This window comes from Zootoca vivipara, chromosome 9 (genome assembly GCF_965207765.1).
Source record: "Zootoca vivipara chromosome 9, rZooViv2.hap1.1, whole genome shotgun sequence".
In the NCBI taxonomy this organism is placed as follows: domain Eukaryota; kingdom Metazoa; phylum Chordata; class Lepidosauria; order Squamata; family Lacertidae; genus Zootoca; species Zootoca vivipara.
In genome coordinates, this window is record NC_142592.1 from 16,982,537 (window position 1) to 17,004,429 (window position 21,893).

The 21,893-nt window shown below is 44.2% G+C and overlaps 1 protein-coding gene across 4 annotated transcripts in view; it reads right to left on the minus strand.

Annotated features, from left to right (window-relative positions):
* CPED1 (cadherin like and PC-esterase domain containing 1) overlaps positions 1-21,893 on the minus strand; it is a 116,164-nt gene that overhangs the window by 67,727 nt on the left and 26,544 nt on the right. For 3 of the 4 annotated variants that reach the window (XM_035127144.3, XM_035127142.3, XM_088652072.1), the window contains 2 exons: positions 14,463-14,569; positions 12,434-12,509 (listed from right to left, as the gene is read on the minus strand). The exons of the other annotated variant lie outside the window; for it this stretch is intronic. In XM_035127144.3, coding sequence (XP_034983035.3) covers positions 12,434-12,509; positions 14,463-14,569 — 183 coding nt within the window. The remainder of the gene's footprint in view (positions 1-12,433; positions 12,510-14,462; positions 14,570-21,893) is intronic. 4 annotated transcript variants of the gene reach the window in all.

Consider the following 21,893-nt stretch of genomic DNA (forward strand, 5'->3'; position numbering starts at 1 on the left):
CCGCGATTTCCAGCGCCTGCGCATGTGCAGACACAATGTCCGGTGCCGCGGAAGCGAGTCCCTGCGCTGTGCTGTGCCGGTTTAGAGCAGCGCGCAAGGACTCGCCGAGCAGGTGGCTCAGCTTGGGGCGGTTCGTGGGCCAGTTAAACGACCCTCGTTGGCCGCTTGTGGCCCATGGGCCTTAGGTTGCCGACCCCTGCTCTACAGCGTGCAGTTTTCCCCATTGGGGTGGGCGAAGAATGTGTATACTTGTATCACATCATTCCTGCCTTTTTATAGCATGGGCAAAGCTATATCCCCTTGCCACTAAGGCTACACCTGCTGAAATTTCTTCCTCCACTACTATTAAGTGCATAAGCCCTATCCTCCTTTGCACCTGGCCAACTACGTGCAGTTAGTCACATATGAGAGACAACTATCAATCCCCTGTTTTATAGCAGAGCATTGCAGCATAAATTGGCACCCAAAATCCCTGAGAAACATCAAGTATAAAAGGAATGCAATAACTGTGTCTTGATTCATCTTCCCCCCCCTTCTGTTATTTAATCCACCATATCCAAAAAGTCAATGAAAACGTATCGATTAAATTTCAGAGGACTGGGATGTGGTTAAAGAAGGCTTTCACACTTGCATCAGGGGGAAACAATTTAACTTCTCTCTCTTTATCCTCCCATGCCTCTTCTTTATTAAGAGAGAACATTGAACATTTTGTAAAGAGAAATTCTGATCAATTGAGTATATGTCTGCAAGCAGCTACATATTGGAAAGTATTATATCACCTCATCCGAATGTTTGGAAAAGGTGCAAGAAAATCTCCGTGCATTTTCTTTTTTTAAAAAAAATTGGAACACAGCCTAACGTAGAGAGAAAAATGCTTTCATTTCTCCAACCACAATGGCCTAGCCTTTTGAAAAAGCTCACACATACCAGTCGAATTATCTACTGAATAAGCTAACTGTTCTGAAGCACAGTTTTCTAATTATCCATGGTTTTCAAAGTGGTTAGGAAGGAAAACTAGAAAGCGAAGGATGAAACCCTCAACCATTCAGCTACAATGATGGGATATAAGCTTTGGGAAATGCAGAATAGCATTGTCCATACCGGTAGAATCATAGAATCATAGAGTTGGAAGAGACCACAAGGGCCATCCAGTCCAACCCCCTGCCAAGCAGGAAACACCATCAAAGCATTCTTGACATATGCCTGTCAAGCCTCTGCTTAAAGACCTCCAAAGTAGGAGACTCCACCACACTCCTTGGTAGCAAATTCCACTGCCGAACAGCTCTTACTGTCAGGAAGTTCTTCCTAATGTTTAGGTGGAATCTTCTTTCTTGTAGTTTGAATCCATTGCTCCGTGTCCAAATGATCTTGCTTTGGGGGGTGGCAGATATCTAACAGCACTCTAAAATGCAGATACGATAAAGCACTGCTATCTTACAGAAAACAATGCCCTAGCGCTGAAACCCGCCTTTAACCCATAACTAGGACTCAACATAGGGACCCAGGTGGCACTGTGGGTTAAACCACTGAGCCTAGGGCTTGCTGATCAGAAGGTCAGCGGTTCGAATCCCTGTGACGGGGTGAGCTCCCGTTGCTCGGTCCCAGCTCTTGCCAACCTAGCAGTTCGAAAGCACGTCAAAATGCAAGTAGATAAATAGGAACCGCTACAGCGGGAAGGTAAACGCCGTTTCCATGTGCTGCTCTGGTTCGCCAGAAGTGGCTTTGTCATGCTGGCCACATGACCTGGAAGCTGTACGCCGGCTCCCTCAGCCAATAAAGCGAGATGAGCGCCACAACCCCAGAGTCGGTCACGACTGGACCTAATGGTCAGGGGTCCCTTTACCTTTACCTAGGACTCAACATAAGTTCCCTCCAACTCAGTGAAGTTACACACAACAAAATGGCACATAGGCCATTTTCAGCATGGTTCTCATGCTCTTTGCTTCATGGTATTACTTCCCATGTGGAGAATTTGGTGTATTTGAAGTGGTCTTGAAGTAACGAAAATCTCGTTTTCATCTGTTGATCATTATAATGTGGATACATATGCAACTGAAATGGCCCCATTCATGCACAAGGGGAAGGTATCAGCAGTCACGGGGAACCCCCAAGGCTTGCAGAAATATAATTAAAACATAGGCAACCTGCCCAGTGGGCGGGTGGGGGGAGGAAATACCCCAAACAGCCCGATGAGGACTGAGCAAGCTCAGTAGCTGTGGAATGTTGACCAAATGTTAGGGAAATAAAACAGAAAACTGTGGGCAAGAAGGGGACTGGGCTAGACCAGGGTTTGTCAGCCTGGTCCCTACCGCCCACTAGTGGGCGTTTCAGGATTCTAGGTGGGCGGTAGGGGGTTCTACGGCACAAGCTGAATCCTCCTCCCATCGAGCACTGGTGGGCGGTAAGGAAATTTCACCATCAAGAAAGATGCATTAGTGGGTGGTAGGTATAAAAAGGTTGACTACCCCTGGGCTAGACTATTCATGACAAGGACATGGGCTGGCTAGTTGGAGCCCTGAGCATAAGCACTCCACACTGCAACATTTTGTTGCAGGCCCACTTATATGTTAAAGTCCAAATGCACAGCAGTGCTTGTGACTCCCCCCCCCCCAAAAAAGCAAAACAAACCCCAGATCCATCTGGGTCATGCAGAACTAATCGTGGGCCTCTTTGGATTCCAGCCTTTGTTTTGAATAGGGTATTAATTTAAAACAATAATGCTTCTCCTGTTCCATGTTCCATCTGAAGATTATTCTAACAGCAGAGCAATCTTTGGTTTTGCAGCTACAAACCCCAGCAAAATAGCCAGAAGGGCCAAGGGTGATGCGCAGCACAACAAGCTACACTCTTCCAATACACACACAAACACACACAGAGCTAGGTTGATGTATACAGGAATCAGGAGTCTTTACATGAAACCGAGGCCTTTTACATTTTTGCAGGCAAATGCACAAAAAATTCAGGGCTGCTGAGCATTGCACCAACTTTGGCCCTGAGTATTTATTTAGCAGTAGTTCTGGTGAATGTCAAGCAAGGGAATGTCCCAGTGTGGGATGGCCAGGCAAGGGCCCAGTTAAGCTGACTATTCGTTTGCTTCACTGCTGATTCTGTGTTCCTCCATTGCCGGGGAAAGCAGTGTACCAACTGTGTCTTCGGTACAAACCTCCTCCTGCACCAACAACATTTCCAGCAGCAGGAGCGTCGAGTGCAGGGGAAAGGGGCACTTTCTAGTCGCTCAGTTTGTCCAAGTAGGTTGCAGGGAGCTTCCCTTCTCTGGCAGCACCTCTAGGGAAATAGCAAGGAAAGGGCATCAGGAAGAAGGGGAATGGACTCCTTTTAAACTAGGCCAGGTGCCAAGAATGTGGCAGCCACCCTTCTCCTCTAAATAGTTTCTCGAGGCTCTATCACTATGATACAAAGAAAAATGGTATAAGAGGAAGCAAAATTTGCTTTACCACCGTGGTCACCGCATGAGAATTCCAAGAACATTGAGTTTCTAGGGTTTCAAATAGAGGCACTGGTGACAGGTATTTAGTGAAGCTACAAAAAAATAAAAAATAAATAAATTAAAAATCCCACAGAGGTGAAATCTTTGTAGTCATTTAGTCGTGTCCGACTCTTCGTGACCCCATGGACCAGAGCATGCCAGGCACTCCTGTCTTCCACTGCCTCCTGCAGTTTGGTCAGACTCATGTTGGTGGCTTCGAGAACACTGTCCAACCATCTCGTCCTCTGTCGTCCCCTTCTCCTTGTGCCCTCAATCTTTCCCAGCATCAGGGTCTTTTCCAGGGAGTCTTCTCTTCTCATGAGGTGGCCAAAGTATTGGAGCCTCAGCTTCACGATCTGTCCTTCCAGTGAGCAGTTGGGGCTGATTTCCTTCAGAATGGATAGGTTTGATCTTCTTGCAGTCCATGGGACTCTCAAGAGTCTCCTCCAGCACCATGCATATAAAAAATGCTTTTAAAAAAACGTTTTGAAAAAGACATTGAATTTGGCACAGCTCACCATCGCCATCTAGCATCACATTTGTATATTGCGCTTTGTGACACATTTAAAAGATTTCATTGGCAGCTGTGTAGCCGAGTCCTGAGTTAAGCAGTGCGGAGACATATAAGCAGGTAACGGAATTTCCATCGGTATATTGACAGAAAGGAAGAAGTTCTTCACGATGACATCATATGGTGAATGATATCTTATCCTGACTTTCAGCAGAGATTTCCCCATAAGGAGCAAGCATAATATCATCTAAGAAGCAAACTACACATGACAATCATATGCCAGGCAGCTGCTGTTGTTGTTTAAATGCAAATTGCATTAGTTTAGGGATGGTGACCAGTAGTTAATGGGATCTGAGTAGGTGGGCATTCCTGAGGGACATCTGTTTTCTGAAGCTAGTATTGGGGGTTTTGGGGGGAGGGGGGAAATTCCCTATTATCTTTTTGGCCAGCGGGGGATTTCCTCTCAAAGCAGTGATATTGGAAATTGGTTCCAAGTGATTTCTGGTGACACTCTGGCAATTTTTAAAGCAAAAACTATTTGCGTCACTAACTGTGAGCGTATGGGTGTTTCTCCTAGGAGGAAAGGTAGATCTTTGGGTTCAGGCCCACTGCTAAAAAGGGACCTCAGAGACTTACAATGAAATGTAAGGTTAAGGGGTACATTTTGCCACATGTGGTGGGATTGCAAGATTATTATTATTTTTAAAGGGAAATGATATACAATGAACTGAAAAAAAAATGTTTAAAATAACATTTGTCGAAAAACCAGAAGCTTTTTTTGTCAGGTATTTTAGGATAAGATTTGTCAAAAGAAAAACGGACATTATTTATGTATGCTACAACAGCAGCAAGAATTTCAATAGCACAAAACTGGAAGATCGGAGAAGTACCATCAAAAGAACAATGGCAAGAAAAACTGGTGAATTATGCAGAGTTATCAAAGTTAACGCACAAACTATGTGAAAAGGACAATAGTGATTTTGAAAAAGAATGGGAACCTTTTACAATGTATCTGCAGAAACAACACAAAACTATGGACTCACTGGCAGGATTTAAATAAACATTTACAATTTTATTTACAGAGAACAAGAAGTATAACAATGTGATAACTTAGTATTAAATACAAACAGCAGAATCTATCATTTGATGTAATAAACCAGAAATGGAAGCTGAAGGAAGTCAACAGGGAGGGGGGGGATTGAAAAACGAATGTTTAGTAATGATATTGGATATTTGTTACGAGAAAAGAAAATCAATAAAAATGTTTTTTTTTTTAAAGAAAATAAAAGAAATGTAAGGTTAAGGCAGGCGGTTATCGATTAACCTGCAGAAGGAATGCAGGTGAAGATGACACAACTCACAGCTGACGGCACTGAGCAACCACCCGCTACTGTGAAACTGTAACTGGGAAGATGGGGAAAATCTGTGGTTGTCTCTCACGTCAAGAAATTGCAACATATTCCACGAAAAATGGGTGGGGAAAGAGGGAAAGATCACTTCACCAATGGCTCTTGCTTCCTCTGACAGAGTGAATATGAAATTTAACTATGGAAATTAGAGACCAAGAAGAGGCAGGTTTTAAAGAGGATTGGAAACCAATCCCTACATGGCAGGGGGTTGGACTAGATGACCCTTGGGTCCCTTCCCACCCTACAATTCTGCGATTATATGTAAAAACGCAGGTAGGATTTGAATGCAGTAAAGTATGTATTTGGGAATAATGGGGAAGTACAGGGAAAACGATAATTGCAATATTCAGCAATACTAGACATTATGGAGGGGTGGGGAGGGAGCCAACTGGTAATTGAATATCAAAGTATGTATGTTGTGTTAAATTTGCAAACTCTGGAAACTTATAAATAAAATTCAGAAGAAGAAGAAGAAGAAGAAGAAGAAGAAGAAGAAGAAGAAGAAGAAGAAGAAGAAGAAGAAGAAGAAGAAGAAGCAAAGCAAGCAGAAATGTAGGTAGTAGCTTCCAAGCCCCCCACCCCCTGCCATGCCTGCCATGTCGATCTCTGCAGTCTAGATCCACTATTTTTGCTGCATGAAGATGAAGAGAGACACTGTGTCTCTGGCAGGGCTAAGGGAGTGGACAGTGGCCGGCAGCCAAACTGAGCAGCAGGCTCACCACATGCCGCCATCGGGCCGGAGGATAAAGGGAAAGGCTGCCCATGGCAAAATTGTTGTTTTGAAAGCACGTTAAAGAAAAACACAGGGGAAAACCGGGTTGACCCGATTGCAGAGGCAATGTGAAAAGTATTGCGAAAGACGGAACAAATCGAAGAAATATAGGAGCTTATAAGAAGCAGTCACACTGCCATGATTTATCACTACTCATCCAACCCCCCAAAAAACCTCTCTGCTGAGGGCATAATCCAGGCAAAAAGAAGCACTTTAAACTCCCACCGATTGCAATGTGAAAGGTAAACATCAGCTTAAGCCTCTCCCATAAAAAAATCAAATGGTTTTCACACAGCTAGGTCATGCCCTTGAGTTTCTGCTTTGTTGTGCCTCACCCCTGTTAGGAAAACTCAACATTTATTTGTCTCCCTCTTTCTCCTCCCTCTTTTGTTCTCTCATTCAAGTGGTGACTTCTCATTTTTGGAGCACAGCTATTCATTTGCGAGGAGAGAAGGCATCAACAGCAACCCAAAGGAGCCCATTCCAATTTCCTTTCCAAGATTATGCACGTGACCCCGGGCAAGAAAACTTCCTAATTCCGAGCCGTAATCCTTGCGCTGAACGCTAATTCGAAAAGGTGCTGCCAGGAAAACTAAAGTTAAATCAACACAGCAGACACAGGGGAGGATATCCTGACTGAGAAGAGCCAAGGGAAAAAAGAGGAACAATAGGAAAGTGTTTTATTTATAATTTAAAATCACTCCTCTTGAATAAATGGGCAGGCTATGTCCTTGTTTCTAAAATAACTCAGCCCTCCTCCTTTTAAGGTTCAAGTGCAGGTGTGGACTCTGGGTGGCAAGAACGAGCCACTCCTTGGTGTGCATTTGGCTGTGTGAGCCACTTTGATGCCCAAACAATCAGAGTTCACCCTTCTCCTTTTATAATGTAATAGTTAAGTTCATTTCCCCCCCTAGGTATGCATATCCTCCAACATTTCTCCAATGAAAATAGGGACATCCCATTCCATAATGATAATTTTACTATTTATACCCCCCACAGCATCTTAAAAAGCAGAGACATCACCTTGCCTACAAAGGTCCGTATAGTTAAAGCTATGGTTTTCCCAGTAGTGATGTATGGAAGTGAGAGCTGGACCATAAAGAAGGCTGATTGCCGAAGAATTGATGCTTTTGAATTATGGTGCTGGAGGAGACTCTTGAGAGTCCCATGGACTGCAAGAAGATCAAACCTATCCATTCTGAAGGAAATCAGCCATGAGTGCTCACTGGAAGGACAGATCGTGAAGCTGAGGCTCCAATACTTTGGCCACCTCATGAGAAGAGAAGACTCCCTGGAAAAGACCCTGATGTTGGGAAAGATTGAGGGCACTAGGAGAAGGGGACGACAGAGGACGAGATGGTTGGACAGTGTTCTCGAAGCTACGAACATGAGTTTGACCAAACTGCGGGAGGCAGTGCAAGACAGGAGTGCCTGGCGTGCTCTGGTCCATGGGATCACGAAGAGTCGGACACGACTAAACAACAACAACAACCCGGCACATCTTGCCGGGTTGCCCCAGACAACTAGGGGGGTGGATAACTCTATATCCTCCCACATTTCTCCAATGAAAATAGGGACAGCCTAAGGAAAAGCAGGACATGCTGGGTTCAAATCAGAAAGCAGAACTGCTTCTCTAAATCAGGGACATCCTTGGAAGGGCTGAGTAGGCTCAGCCATTAAAAAGATTATCCTTCCCCCCTCCTCCCAATCTTGAAAGCTTCTAGTCCCAGGTTTGTGGTGGGTGAGTTTGAGATCTGGCTCTGCTGGTAGATCTCGGTGCCATTTGCACTAGATCCCTGGCAAGGATTCCTGGCTCCCAATTGTTTACCAATGGCAGTGACAAAAGGAGCCACCTTGTTGTTTTTCGTATGGAGGAACATTATGTCAGGAGAGCCTGCACATTCAGGCTGAAAGGGCACATCACTAACAAGATTGATACCTCAAGGAGAACCAGGCCTTAGGGCAAGCCTAGTACAGCCACATTCTCCTTTATTTGGCAAGGGGGTCTGAATTACTCTCTCATTCACCCATGGAGGTTCAAAGGGCTTCCTTGACAAGCTTTGCCCTCCAACGCAGCCACAACACAGCCATCTGCACATATTGCTGGTGTGCAAAGGGGCACAGGACTCTTCAATGCAAAGGGGAGACCTTCATTGAACCAGCGTCCCCTCCTGCATGTGCAATGATTCAAGCAATGATTCTTCAACATCAGCTTCGTTGGACTGGTCATGTTGTGCAGATGCCTGATGATCGCCTTCCAAAGCAACTACAGTGGTGCCTCGCTAGACAAATTTAACTCGTTCCACGGATCTTTTCTTATAACGAAAAATTCGTCTAGCGAATTCCATAGGAATGCATTGGATTTTTTTGAATTTTTTTTGCCCATAGGAATGCATTAATTGAATTTCAATGCATTCCTATGGGAAACCGCGATTCGCTAGACAAATTTTTCATAAAATGAATTCGTCTAGCGAGGCAACCTCTGCTCGAAAAATCCTTTCATTAAGCGGAAATTTCGTTAAGCAGGGCATTCGTTAAGCGAGGCACCATTGTACTCTATCCCAAACTTTAAAATGGTAAGCGTAATGCTGGTGGTCAACAGAAGAGGTTCAAAGACTCTTTTAAGGCAAATCTTTAAAAATGTAGTCTAAACACCGACAACTGGGAAACACTGGCCTGCGAGTGCTCCAATAGGAGAACAGCCTTTACCAAAGGTGTCATGGGCTTTGAGGACACTCGAACTCAGCACAAAAGGGAGAAACACGCTAAGAGGAAGGCACGCTTGGCAAAACCTCACCATGATCAACTCACGCCCAGAAACCTATGTCCCCACTGTGGAAGGATGTGTGGATTGGCCTCCATTCAGAATTGGCCTCCACAGTCACTTATGGACGCACTGTTGAAACAGAGTTTATGGAAGACAATCTTATTCGGCTACGAGGGATCGCCGAAGAAGAAGATGCATAGAGCCCCTTCCCACACAGTGAGTGCACAGACAGCAGGACATGTTTTCAGTGGTGCTCATCTGCTTACTCCCAGGGCAACCGCCCGGCACACATGTTCTTTCAATGCATGGAGAGCATTGGATAGCTTTAATGCCTCTGAATGACCTTTAAGTACCTTGCAGAGCTGGTCCACACACAATGCGGGGTAAAGCAGTTGCCTCAGGCAGCAGATTATGGATTATGGAGAAAGCTAGAGAGTTGGATTATGGAGAAAGCTAGAGAGTTCCAGAAAAACGTCTACTTCTGCTTCATTGACTATGCAAAAGCCTTTGACTGTGTCGACCACAGCAAACTATGGCAAGTTCTTAAAGAAATGGGAGTGCCTGATCACCTCATCTGTCTCCTGAGAAATCTCTATGTGGGACAAGAAGCTACAGTTAGAACTGGATATGGAACAACTGATTGGTTCAAAATTGGGAAAGGAGTACGACAAGGTTGTATATTGTCTCCCTGCTTATTTAACTTGTATGCAGAATTCATCATGCGAAAGGCTGGACTAGATGAATCCCAAGCCGGAATTAAGATTGCTGGAAGAAATATCAACAACCTCAGATATGCAGATGACACAACCTTGATGGCAGAAAGCGAGGAGGAATTAAAGAACCTTTTAATGAGGGTGAAAGAGGAGAGCGCAAAATATGGTCTGAAGCTCAACATCAAAAAAACCAAGATCATGGCCACTGGTCCCATCACCTCCTGGCAAATAGAAGGGGAAGAAATGGAGGCAGTGAGAGATTTTACTTTCTTGGGCTCCTTGATCACTGCAGATGGTGACAGCAGTCACGAAATTAAAAGACGCCTGCTTCTTGGGAGAAAAGCAATGACAAACCTAGACAGCATCTTAAAAAGCAGAGACATCACCTTGCCAACAAAGGTCCGTATAGTTAAAGCTATGGTTTTCCCAGTAGTGATGTATGGAAGTGAGAGTTGGACCATAAAGAAGGCTGATCGCCGAAGAATTGATGCTTTTGAATTATGGTGCTGGAGGAGACTCTTGAGAGTCCCATGGACTGCAAGAAGATCAAACCTATCCATTCTTAAGGAAATCAGCCCTGAGTGCTCCCTGGAAGGACAGATCGTGAAGCTGAGGCTCCAATACTTTGGCCACCTCATGAGAAGAGAAGAATCCTTGGAAAAGACCCTGATGTTGGGAAAGATTGAGGGCACTAGGAGAAGGGGACGACAGAGGACAAGATGGTTGGACAGTGTTCTCGAAGCTACGAACATGAGTTTGACCAAACTGCGGGAGGCAGTGCGAGACAGGAGTGCCTCGCGTGCTCTGGTCCATGGGATCACGAAGAGTCGGACACGACTAAACGACTAAACAACAACAACAACCCCGCACATCTTGCCAGGTTGCCCCAGCCATTCTGGGCAGCTTCCAACAAATTAAAACATTAAACGTTTTTTTTTTTAAAAAAAAAAAGCCCTTCCCCATACAGGATTGCCTTCAGACAACTAGGGGGCTGGATAACTCTATATCCTCCCACATTTCTCCAATGAAAATAGGGACAGCCTAAGGAAAAGCAGGACATTTCGGGTTCAAATCAGAAAGCAGAACGGCTTCTCTAAATCAGGGACATCCTTGGAAAATAGGGACACTTGGAAGGGCTGAGTATGCTCAGCCATTAAAAAGATTATCCTCCCCCCCCCCTTCTCCCAATCTTGAAAGCTTCTAGTCCCAGGTTTGTGGTGGGTGAATTTGCACTAGATCCCTGGCAATAATTCCTGCCATTTGCACTAGATCCCTGGCAATGATTCCTGGCTCCCAATTGTTTACCAATGGCAGCGACAAAAGGAGCCACCTTGTTATTTTTTGTATGGAGGGGCATTATGTCAGGAGAGCCTGCACATTCAGGCTGAAAGGGCACATCACTAACAGGATTGATACCTCAAGGAGAACCGGGCCTTAGGGCAAGCCTAGTACGGCCACATTCTCCTTTATCTGGCAAGGGGGGTCTGAATTACTCTCTCATTCACCTATGGAGGTTCATAGGGCTTCCTTGACAAGCCTTGCCCTCCAACGCAGCCACAACACAGCCATCTGCACATATTGCTGGTGTGCAAAGGGGCACAGGACTCTTCCATGCAAAGGGGAGACCTTCATTGAACCAGCGTCCCCTCCTGCATGTGCAATGATTCAAGCAATGATTCTTCAACATCAGCTTCGTTGGACTGGTCATGTTGTGCAGATGCTTGATGATCGCCTTCCAAAGCAACTACTCTATTCCGAACTTAAAAATGGTAAGCGTAATGCTGGTGGTCAACAGAAGAGGTTCAAAGACTCTCTTAAGGCAAATCTTTAAAAATGTAGTATAAACACCAACAACTGGGAAACACTGGCCTGTGAGCGCTCCAGTTGGAGAACAGCCTTTACCAAAGGTGTCATGGGCTTTGAGGACACTCGAACTCAGCACAAAAGGGAGAAACACGCTAAGAGGAAGGCACGCTTGGCAAAACCTCACCATGATCAACTCACGCCCAGAAACCTATGTCCCCACTGTGGAAGGATGTGTGGATTCAGAATTGGCCTCCACAGTCACTTATGGACGCACTGTTAAAACAGAGTTTATGGAAGACAATCTTATTTGGCTACAAGCGATCGCCGAAGAAGAAGATGCATAGAGCCCCTTCCCACACAGTGAGTGCACAGACAGCAGGGCATGTTTGCAGTGATGCTCGTCTGCTTGGTCCCAGGGCAACCGCCCGACACACATGTTCTTTCAATGCATGGAGAGCATTGGATAGCTTTAATGCCTCTGAAGGACCTTTAAGTACCTTGCAGAGCTGGTCCACACACGATGCGGGGTAAAGCAGTTGCCTCAGGCAGCAGAAGCAGAAGAGGCAGCTCCCCGCCCGCCCCACCACTTCCGGGACAAGGCACTGCCACTCGTTTTCCACACCCTTGGGAGGCTTTGTGGGACGTCCCCTCTTGCTGTATTTTGGCAAGAGAGGGGGCAGCAGAATTGGGGGGGGGCAGGAGAAGACAGGGAGGTGGGGGACGGGACAGAATATGGCAGCCAGGGGAGCAGGAGGCAGCTCATTCACATTTTCCCTCAGGTGGCAAAATGGGATGGGCTGCCCTGGCACTATGAGTAACAGGTAATTTTTGAGAGCGACCCAAGATGAGCCAAGGTGGGTTCACATTCCAGCAAACACACAAAGATGTTTTTAAAAAAATAACAACAACAACAACAACTACAACAACAACAACAACAACACGTCCATTGGAATAAATCAGAATGTTACCTGGAAATGTTCTGACTATCTGGCATAACCCTTCTTTCCTGCAAAGCAGGCGCTGTATTTGGGGAACGGCATTTGCCTGAAAACAATGGGAAAGATTCTGATCATTGGCGTTTCCTTTTCGTAGCTGCTGCGTCACTTTTATTGTGCCAGACAAGGATGCCACAAAGGCATTCTGCTGCTTCAGAGGTATTACCTGGGACTCGTTCCCTTACGTGGGGAGAGAAAAAGGACAGAAACTATCTTGAGGGTTTCAATCAGCCCTAAATTCTGTTCGTTTTTAATTGCAAGTCACAGAGGTGTGAACATCCCCAAGGAATCAGAAATCGAGGCAAGTTTTAACAGATCGTTCCCTCTTTGGCATTCAGTCCAAAACCCTACTGGCATTTAGTTTATTTATGGATACAACTGCTAATTGCCTAGGAGAGATGTTTATGCTAGATGTTTATAAAAGGACAATAAAGCCTTTTTTTTTTTAAAGAAGATCTTAAAGTCAAGCCTGCCCTGGCGAGAAAACTTGTGACACCCACTTACACCCAACAGAAGGGGCACTGAATCCTTTAAAAATGCCGAGTGCATGTTGCACACTTTGTTTCCTTTTGTTCCCAAGCACTCTTGCCTCAATGAGACATTTGTGTCAATTTCTTTGGAATCCTATATTTTTATTGCAATGTGTGAAAGCAGAATGCCAGCTGTGGGTGAGGTGAACTACAACAATCTAGGTCAGATAACAAAGAATTATTGCGGCATCATGTAGAAATTTCAGTGGGCATGATCCAGCCAGTGCTAAGCTGCTGCGCTTTCCACATATCAAAGGGGGAGAATTAAACATGTGCTTACAACTCTCCAGGAAGCTGTCTTCTCCAGAATCAAGCCAACGGGACGTGCTGTTCACCCTTACAAGAAGCTACCTCTCCAGCATCTCAGAGGTCTTTTACTCAAGATCCTTAGCCTCAAATGCTGGGGTGGCCCTGCACCCAGGATATGAAGCTGCCTTCGAATGAGTCAGACCATTGGACTAGCTAACACAGCCCAAACTTCAGGTGATGTCAGTCACAGAGTTCCACCCTCAGCTGCAGGGCTGTTGTGCCCCACACCAAAATAGCTCAGTTGGTTAGAGCATGGTGCTGATAATGCCAAGGTTGCAGTTTTGATCCCCATAGGGACAGCTGCATATTTCAGCACTGCAGGGGGCTGGACTAAAGGATTCTCAGGGTCCCTTCCGACTCCATGATTCTCTAATTTGCCAGTACAGTCGTACCTTAGAAGCCAAACACCTTGGGAGTTGAACATTTTGGCTCCTGAATGCCGCAAACCTGGAAGTGAGTGTTCTGGTTTGCGAACATTCTTTGGAACCCTAACGTCTGACACAGCTTCCACAGCTTCCGATTGGCTGCAGGAGCTTCCTGCAGCCAATCAGAAGCTGCACCTTGGTTTCCGAATGTTTTGGAAGTCGAACGAACTTCTGGAACAGGTTCCGTTCAACGTCCAATGTACCACTGTATAGGGGCTCCACCTGGATTAAGACATTATAGCATGGGTTTATACAGTGTTTTTTTTTTCTGGGTATACGCATATCCCTAAACATTTTGTGAATCTAAGTTTGGCCTCATTGACGGGGAATATTTCAATATGAGTAGGAAAATGAAAGTACTCCTAAACATTTTGAAAGAAAAAAAAAGCACGGGGTTTATCGCAGGCCCAATCCAATTCAAGCCCTCAGCACTTGCAATTTGCATTGCCACTAAAGCCTCATTGAAACAAGTGTTGCCTGTTCCTGGCAAAAATTCTCCAAGATCTCAGGAGGCTGTTTTCTCTCAGCCTTGTTCTCAGAGGTCTTTCAAGTAGAGATTTTGCAGATTGTGCCCGAGGAGACATCATTCACACAATGGTTATCCGCCAACACCAGCAAATTCCCATACCAGTTGGACTAAAAACATATGATAAAGTTGCCAGAACTGGCATCTGGCTGGGTGGGCCAATAACTACTTAAGGGCATGTCAAAAACAAATATGACGCTTCTGAACCATACCTTCTGCTGTAATGTTGCTCCATGCGATTCCACTCTATTTAAGCAATTTTCGTGGTCGGCTTTGCTGGAAGATAGGCAAATCAAAAGATCCCAAGAGCTTAATTCATCTGTACAAGAGAAGCACAATAGGAAACAACTATTTTAAAAAACTGTCCAGGTGCCATTTGTATTTGTTGCTATGAAGCAGCATTTGTCGGACACAAGATTCAGGGCCTCACTTGATTCTGTGCAGAGTTTCACAACTTTTACTAATACTGTACAGCTAAAGGCTCCTCTCAGTTCTTGTCAGAATTCTTTTGCCTGTTTAGACCCAAAGTATTCCTTTTCAGAGGGAAGCACAGTGCAAATGGACATCATTAGTCGAAACTCAACAGCACTCGAATCACCACAGCTAAAGAGTATTATGGAGGGGGAGGCAACAATCACAGTGAGGCTTAGTGGGTAGAGTCCTGGGAAGAGAACCTGGGACATCAGGTCTCATAGGCCCACTTAGCCATAAAGTTCATCAGTCACAGTCTTTCAGTGTAACCTACCTCGCAGGGGTGTTGGGAGGATCAAAATGGAGAGAAGGAGAACCACCATGTATGTCACATTGAGCTCATTGGATGAAAGATGGCATAAATGTGTATTTGCCAGGAATCATTTGTTACAGAATCACAGAACTGTCGAGTCAGAAGGGACCCTGAGGATCATCTAATCCAACCCACCCTCAGCAACGCAGGAATATGGAACCAGGTAGAGGGCTTTCTCGGTAGTGGCGCCTGCCCTGTGGAACGCCCTCCCATCAGATGTCAAGGAAATAAACAACTATCTGACTTTTAGAAGACGTCAGAAGGCAGCCCTGTTTAGGGAAGTTTTTAATGTTTGATGCTTTATTGCTATTATTATTATTATTATTCAGTTGGAAGTTGCCCAGAGTGACTGAGGAAACCCAGTCAGATGGGTGGGGTATAAATACTAAATTATTATTATTATTATTATTATTAAATTATTATGCAGGTATTCCATATGGGGATCGAACCTGCAACCTTGGCATTTTCAGCACCACACTCTAACCAAAAATGCAATACGTGCAACAGATCTCAGGAATTACTCTGGTGAGCTTTTAGCTTCATTGAAAGGTGGCCAGCTTAGCTCCATATTTCCTTTACCTGAATAAGCATGGGTGTATTTTATAGGGATGGGGAGGCAAGAAAGGGAATGTTGGCCTGGCAATGCAACACTGATGCTAGAATCCTTTCCCCCCCTCTCTCCTGTTCCCTCACCTGCCCTCTAGGGGGCAGCCTCAGAACATCAGATCATACCAGATCTGCTTGCTAATGTTCTTCTTCAAGCAGTCTAGATCCCAGCAACATGTTGTAGGCATTTAAGCATCATGTTTACAACCGGCTTCTCATAGATATGCAGCTCAATATTTTCATCAAGATAGCAGATGGTAGCAAGATAACATTCTCTCCTCACACGCTCTTCAGAACGCTGCCCTCTGAACGAACCACTTGGAATGCCTAAGCTGGCCAAGCAATGCAGATGCACAAAGGGTTGGTAGGAGTAGAAAGGCAAACATTCTTTCATCCGAAGAGCTTTTGGAGTGGGAGAATATTATTGTGCAAACGGAGGTACCAAAACAAAGACCTCATAGGACAAACTGGCTTAAAATTAACTGGGCTACTTTCAGAAATATTTTGCATCGTAAAGAAGACTGATCAAAAGTGCAAAAACCCCAGTGCCAAAATAGCCCTTTGTAACATGCAAAACAACCTTGTGTAACTTCATGAAATGAAAAAATAAACAGAGTCCATGAAATGTGTACTTGAGACAGGGGTGGTTCTAGGAATGAAGGTGACCTGGGCAAAGTCCCTCCTTTACAGACTCTCCAAGTGTCCCTATTTGCCAGGGACAGTCCTGGATTTACAGGAGCCATCCCGGTTTCTGATTCGATCCCAGAATATCCCTGTTTTTCTTAGGACGTCTCCTGTTTTCATGGGAGAAATGTTGGAGGGGAAGTCCCTATTTTCATCAGAGACATCATGGAGGAGATGTCCCTATTTTCATCAGAGAAATGTTGGAGGATATGCCCTTAGGCTTGCCACGCAGCAAAGAACACTCCAAGGGAGCTGCCATTTTGCTTTCCCACAATGCCCTGGAATGCCTGCTGTAATGTTGCTAAAGGGAATTGTGTGAAATTAAAAGTGAGGCTCGCAGCCACAGCTGCTCATTGTGGAGGGACTGGAGCAAGTGTCAACTACTGGGGCACTGGAGCCCCGGGCAGCTGCCAGCTGTCCCAGGAAGTCAGGTGCCAACACTTAGCCTGACTTGAAAGATGTCTCCAAAAACTGCCACAGCTATGGGACAAGTATGTACCAGGACAGATGGAGGCTTGCAACTTTTCAACTTGCCACTGTAGTAGCTTTATGTCCAGACATTATCAGGTAATAATCTTCACCTTCATGCTATCACCTGCTTATTTTTGAAAACTGTTATTAAAGGCAGAAGGGTGATTCACCCCCCCCCCCCTGATCAGTTGCCAACCTTTGTGGGATCCATCTTGGAAGCAAGAATTCGGTGGCAGGCAAGAGACAGCTATTAAAATCTGATTATCGCAATGACAAACAACTGTGCAGTACTGTTTCTGTTTATAGCAACAAGCTACTGAAGATATGAAGAGGGCTATTAAATCATTTATTAGTACATAAGAGCCAGCTGCAACCACATGCAAATTCCTTCCACAATCTCAAGCAAAGTAAAACATACAACTTGTCATCTTCAGAGTCAAATGGGTCCACCAGATTTGGATATTTGACTAGATTTGGATATCCCAGCAATAATGTCAAATTTCAGTATGATTGGTAGTAGAAAGGAAAATAATATATTTAAATTTTGAAGACCCTAAAATGGAGGGGAAACAAACACAATGAGAGCCACAAGCCTGACACATGAATTAGTAAAACTGAATTTATGTCCAGAGGGACAGTAAGATAAATAAATGTAACCCAGTCACTCTGTTAATCAACATGAATGAGTCTACCCAACGGAATTGTCTTGATATGCATTAGGAATCGTGCCTTCCCCGTTCACAGCACCATTGTTATTTATCTTCTGTGCCCATAGAACTAATTAAACATTGTCAGGATGAATACACAAACACTCCTATAAACAGAGGAAAATAAAGGAGACTTCACAGCTTTAAGGTGCCATGAATGGCAGGCCTAATGAGAAGATGTATTTCAAGATGAACACACCTTTGCAGCTGCAAACAACAGAAATCCGAGCACGTTGTGCTTTTCTGTTTCTATCCTGGACCATCGTACTTTGGATGAACCTTCAGACTTTTGCAGAATGCGCTCATCATATTGGCAGTCCCAAGTCCTGCTTCCTACACACTGGATGCATCTGTCAAGAAGAGCTAGTTTCTAAGCCATAACTTCTCCCTCCAGAATATCTGAACCTAAAACTACAGTGCTTTTTCCCCCTTTCTGGAATAGGCCTCTGGCATCCAAGGAGACTACAGTATGAGAAAGAGCTGCTCCCGAGTTCTGACTCCACTTGCAAGCGGATTACAACATTTTCGACTTCCCTCCATGCCTGGAACCTCTCCAGCAGCACATTTGATAATGCCCCAGTATGCCAACCACCCTAGAATCATAGATTGCCCTCTGAAATCACATCTCTTTTAGCTCCCCATACTGTTAGCTGCTGCTCTGAACCCTCACCCTAGTACAGTGGGAACCTTCACCAACTACACACTGACTTTCTGCTTCCTACAACCTATTGCAAACAATGTTTTATGAATCTGATTCTGTTTACTGGGCCAAGTCACACAACCACTAATTTAGAGTCAGCAGAAATGAAAAAGATGTTCAAAATAATGTTTGTAAAACAACAACCCAGAAGCCTTTCTCTTGGGAATTATAGGGACAGAACTACCTAAATTGTATAGAAACCTATTCATGTACGCTACTACAGCGGCAAGAATGTTACTTGCCCCAAAAATGGAAAGTCCTGGCAAAGGAAGAATGGATACAAAAACTCGCGGAATATGCAGAAATGGCAAAACTTACCGGAAGAATAGGAAATCAAGATAGCAAACTTTTTATAAAAAAAAGTGGAAGTGGTTTGTTAAATATTTACAGATAAATGGTAAACAGATAAAAACACTGGCAGGATTGTTGTAATAGCCTGCAGCTTCATAAGAGTATATATTTAAAGTAGATAATTAAATGAGCAAATTAAATGAATTTGGATATGCAGAAGATATTAAAAAAATAAATTTAGGGAACTGCAGAAAGATGGGGGAGTCAAACTTTGAAATTTTAAAACGATTGTAAAATTAATGAAATGTATAAACCTGAAAAGTATCAAAATATATATTTTAATGGACATAGATGAGAATGCACGTCCATTGGGGGTGCTGACCATTGATTTCAGTGGGACGTGCCTTTGGGTTTGGTTTTTTGAACCTCCAGCTAGCTTACATCGGAATTTGCATATATCTAGAATTTGTGCAAAGTTTGTTTGCATGAGAATAGTTGCCAGTCGTCCACCCTCCCACCTACCTTGGCCAACAACAACAAATTGGATAGAATTGGCCAAAAGGTTTGCTTGGAAAAATTAACTAGACCCGTGCAACTACATTCTCCACATTGTAAGCTAAACCTGTTGGATTATCAAAGCACCCAGGGCTCACACATTTTGAAGACTATCTTCGCATCCATAAGAAACAGAAACCCGCTTCAAAATAAACCAATTAAATAAAGGCAGGATGCTACGTTTTTGTGACCGGTTATCAACATAGCTGCCAAGTCTCCCGCTGAAAAATGCGGGATCAGCAGCGGCGTGGTACCGGAAGTCGCTTCTACGCGACTTCCGGACATGCGTAGAAGCGAATTCCGGTGCCACTCCACCCATGTCTGGGCACTGGAAATCGGGCGGCGCCACCACCCAAAATGGAGCCTCCCTGGCAGGTAGGAAATCCGGGGGATTTCCGGGATTTTTTTTTCAATTCAGGAAACGGATTAAAAACTGGGGGTTTCCCACGAAAAACAGGAGACTTGGCAGCTATTGTTATCAACGCCTGAAGCCGTTCTGTACCTACAAATAATTGTGAACTATTGAGAACCTTGTTACAAAATGAAAGAAACTCTGGTACTTTGGGGGTGGCGGAGGTTGAGACCCTAATTATGTAATTTAAGGCTGGAAACAGATTCCAAAGAAATGCCTATTGTGCATGTTTATGAAGGGTTCAGTGTTTTAACAGTCCTTTACAGCATTACGGTACGTTTGAAATTAAGCATCCTCCTACCCCCGCCTTACTCTTTCACCCTACTTAAGCTTCAGAAAGTTTTCGCTGTAAACTGAAACGCCGAATCTCAAAAGCTGCACAACAATCTACACATCTCTATCCAAGCAATGCTAAACTGTAAGAACATGTTGTTATCATTCTACAGCTTTTGTTTACAGACTTACTCTGCTGAAAGATGGGACTAAAGGGTGCAACTGAAATGAATATTTTGCTTTCCAAAGGGGGGGGGGAATTAATGCCTGCAACATATGCTTTGAATTAAGAAATAAACGTTGCTTGTCTGAGGCCAGTAGTGCACACATCTTCCGTTTCAGGGAAAATACGGCAAGAACGTTGTGGTACTTTTAAAGCTATTTACTGCACTATTTATTTATTTATTTATTTATTTATTTATTTATTTATTTATTGCCTGACTTTATTACTAAGATGTTTCTCTCGTGGTTACTCTAGAATGGATGTATTAATGGCACAAGAACATTTGTGCTTCTACTAGAATCGGTGGATCCCTAGGCCCTGTTTATTTAACCTTAACTCTGTTGGACTGTTTATACTGCTGGAACTTGAGTTCAATTCACTTCAAATTTCTCAGACTTTCTTGTTTAGAAAAGCTGAGCTTCTTGTGACCTCTTTATCCATGGTGTTTCCTTTACCCCCCCCCCCCCCAGCCACGAAAAGAACAGAATGCCTAGTGTCCTATTTATTTATTTTTAAAAAACATGTTTCAGTTCCTTTAAAAGGCAGTCCTAATTGAAAATGGCAACCAGATGTTTACAGAACACTATACCATTTTCCCCTTCAGGGCATCTGGTGCTTTTATTTCCGTTTGCTATTTTGATGAAAGAAGACTGCTTGAATTCTACAATCACATACTGTATTAGGTTATATACATAACTGGCTGCTATTGGAAGTTGAACCTACCTTTCTTCCTCTATTTGTGCTATTTGTACACATGCAGAAGATGAGACACACACCTGGCTACCAGGAGAAATTCAGCCTACCCTTCTGCATGTGTCGCTTTTTACATGTGTGTAAGAATTTTGCTTGAACTCCACCTGAAGTGTCACAGTCTACGAAAAGCTTCATCATTTGATTCTGTTGGGAGTATAAATGGACACATGTGGCTATACTGAAGCCTTCTCCATATCTGCCAACATTTCTCCGATGAAAAAAGGGTCGTCCAGTGCTATTTTTCTAGAAAAAGAGGTGCCGGAACTCACCATGAATGCCTCCCTCGTTCTCAGAGAATGGCAATGACGCCTGCCTGAGGGTTGCTGCAACTGAATTCCTGGTTAGTTCCAGCTAAAGCCCTGGGAACATCCTATTCCATATCCTCCAACATTTCTCCAATGAAAATAGGGACGTCCTATTCAATAATAATGATATCCTTGGCTCAGGGGTTGCATAATTCCATACCCCCCCCCAAAAAAATCTCCAATGAAAATAGGGACGTCCTAAAGAAAAGCAGGACATTCCAGGATCAAATCAGAAACCGGGACATCTTCTGAAAATACAAGACTGCTCCTGGAAAAGAGGGACCCTTGGAGGGTCTGCAGCATAGCGGCCTTTAAATGTTTTGGACTTCTGCTCCCATAAGTCCTGGCCAGTCCCATAAAGTATCGACTCTTGCTGAGTGAGGGTATGTTCATATGGAATAGTTGCCCCGCAAAACTGATACGGAAATTTTCCTCTTCCGGTAACGTTACATTGCCAAGAAGTAACCTAAGAACTGGGTTTTATAACAGCAGGAGCTGGAAAGGGCATTGCCTGTTTTCCTGCATTATTACAGCTTGTCGAAGATCCAGCAATTCCACCAGAAAACCAGTTTCCACAGCCAAATTCCTTTTGCGGACTGAAAGCTGCCTACTTAGTTCCTCCAGCTTGATTTGTGTGGGTTTGTGGATTGTTGCTACTCTGCTTTTTCCTATCTTTAGTGGCGAAAGAGCCATTATGCCCCCCTCTTAACTTGGATCCTTCTCCTGGGCGACAAAACTAGTGCCTTTAACATTTCCTAATACCATTTTATGCCCTACTGTCATATGGTCTATGTCCTCCGAATTTACTCGCGTCTATTTATGTCTGTCCTAAAAAGGTCTTTTTTTGGCAAAACCAGACTTCAGCAAGAGGTGCTACGC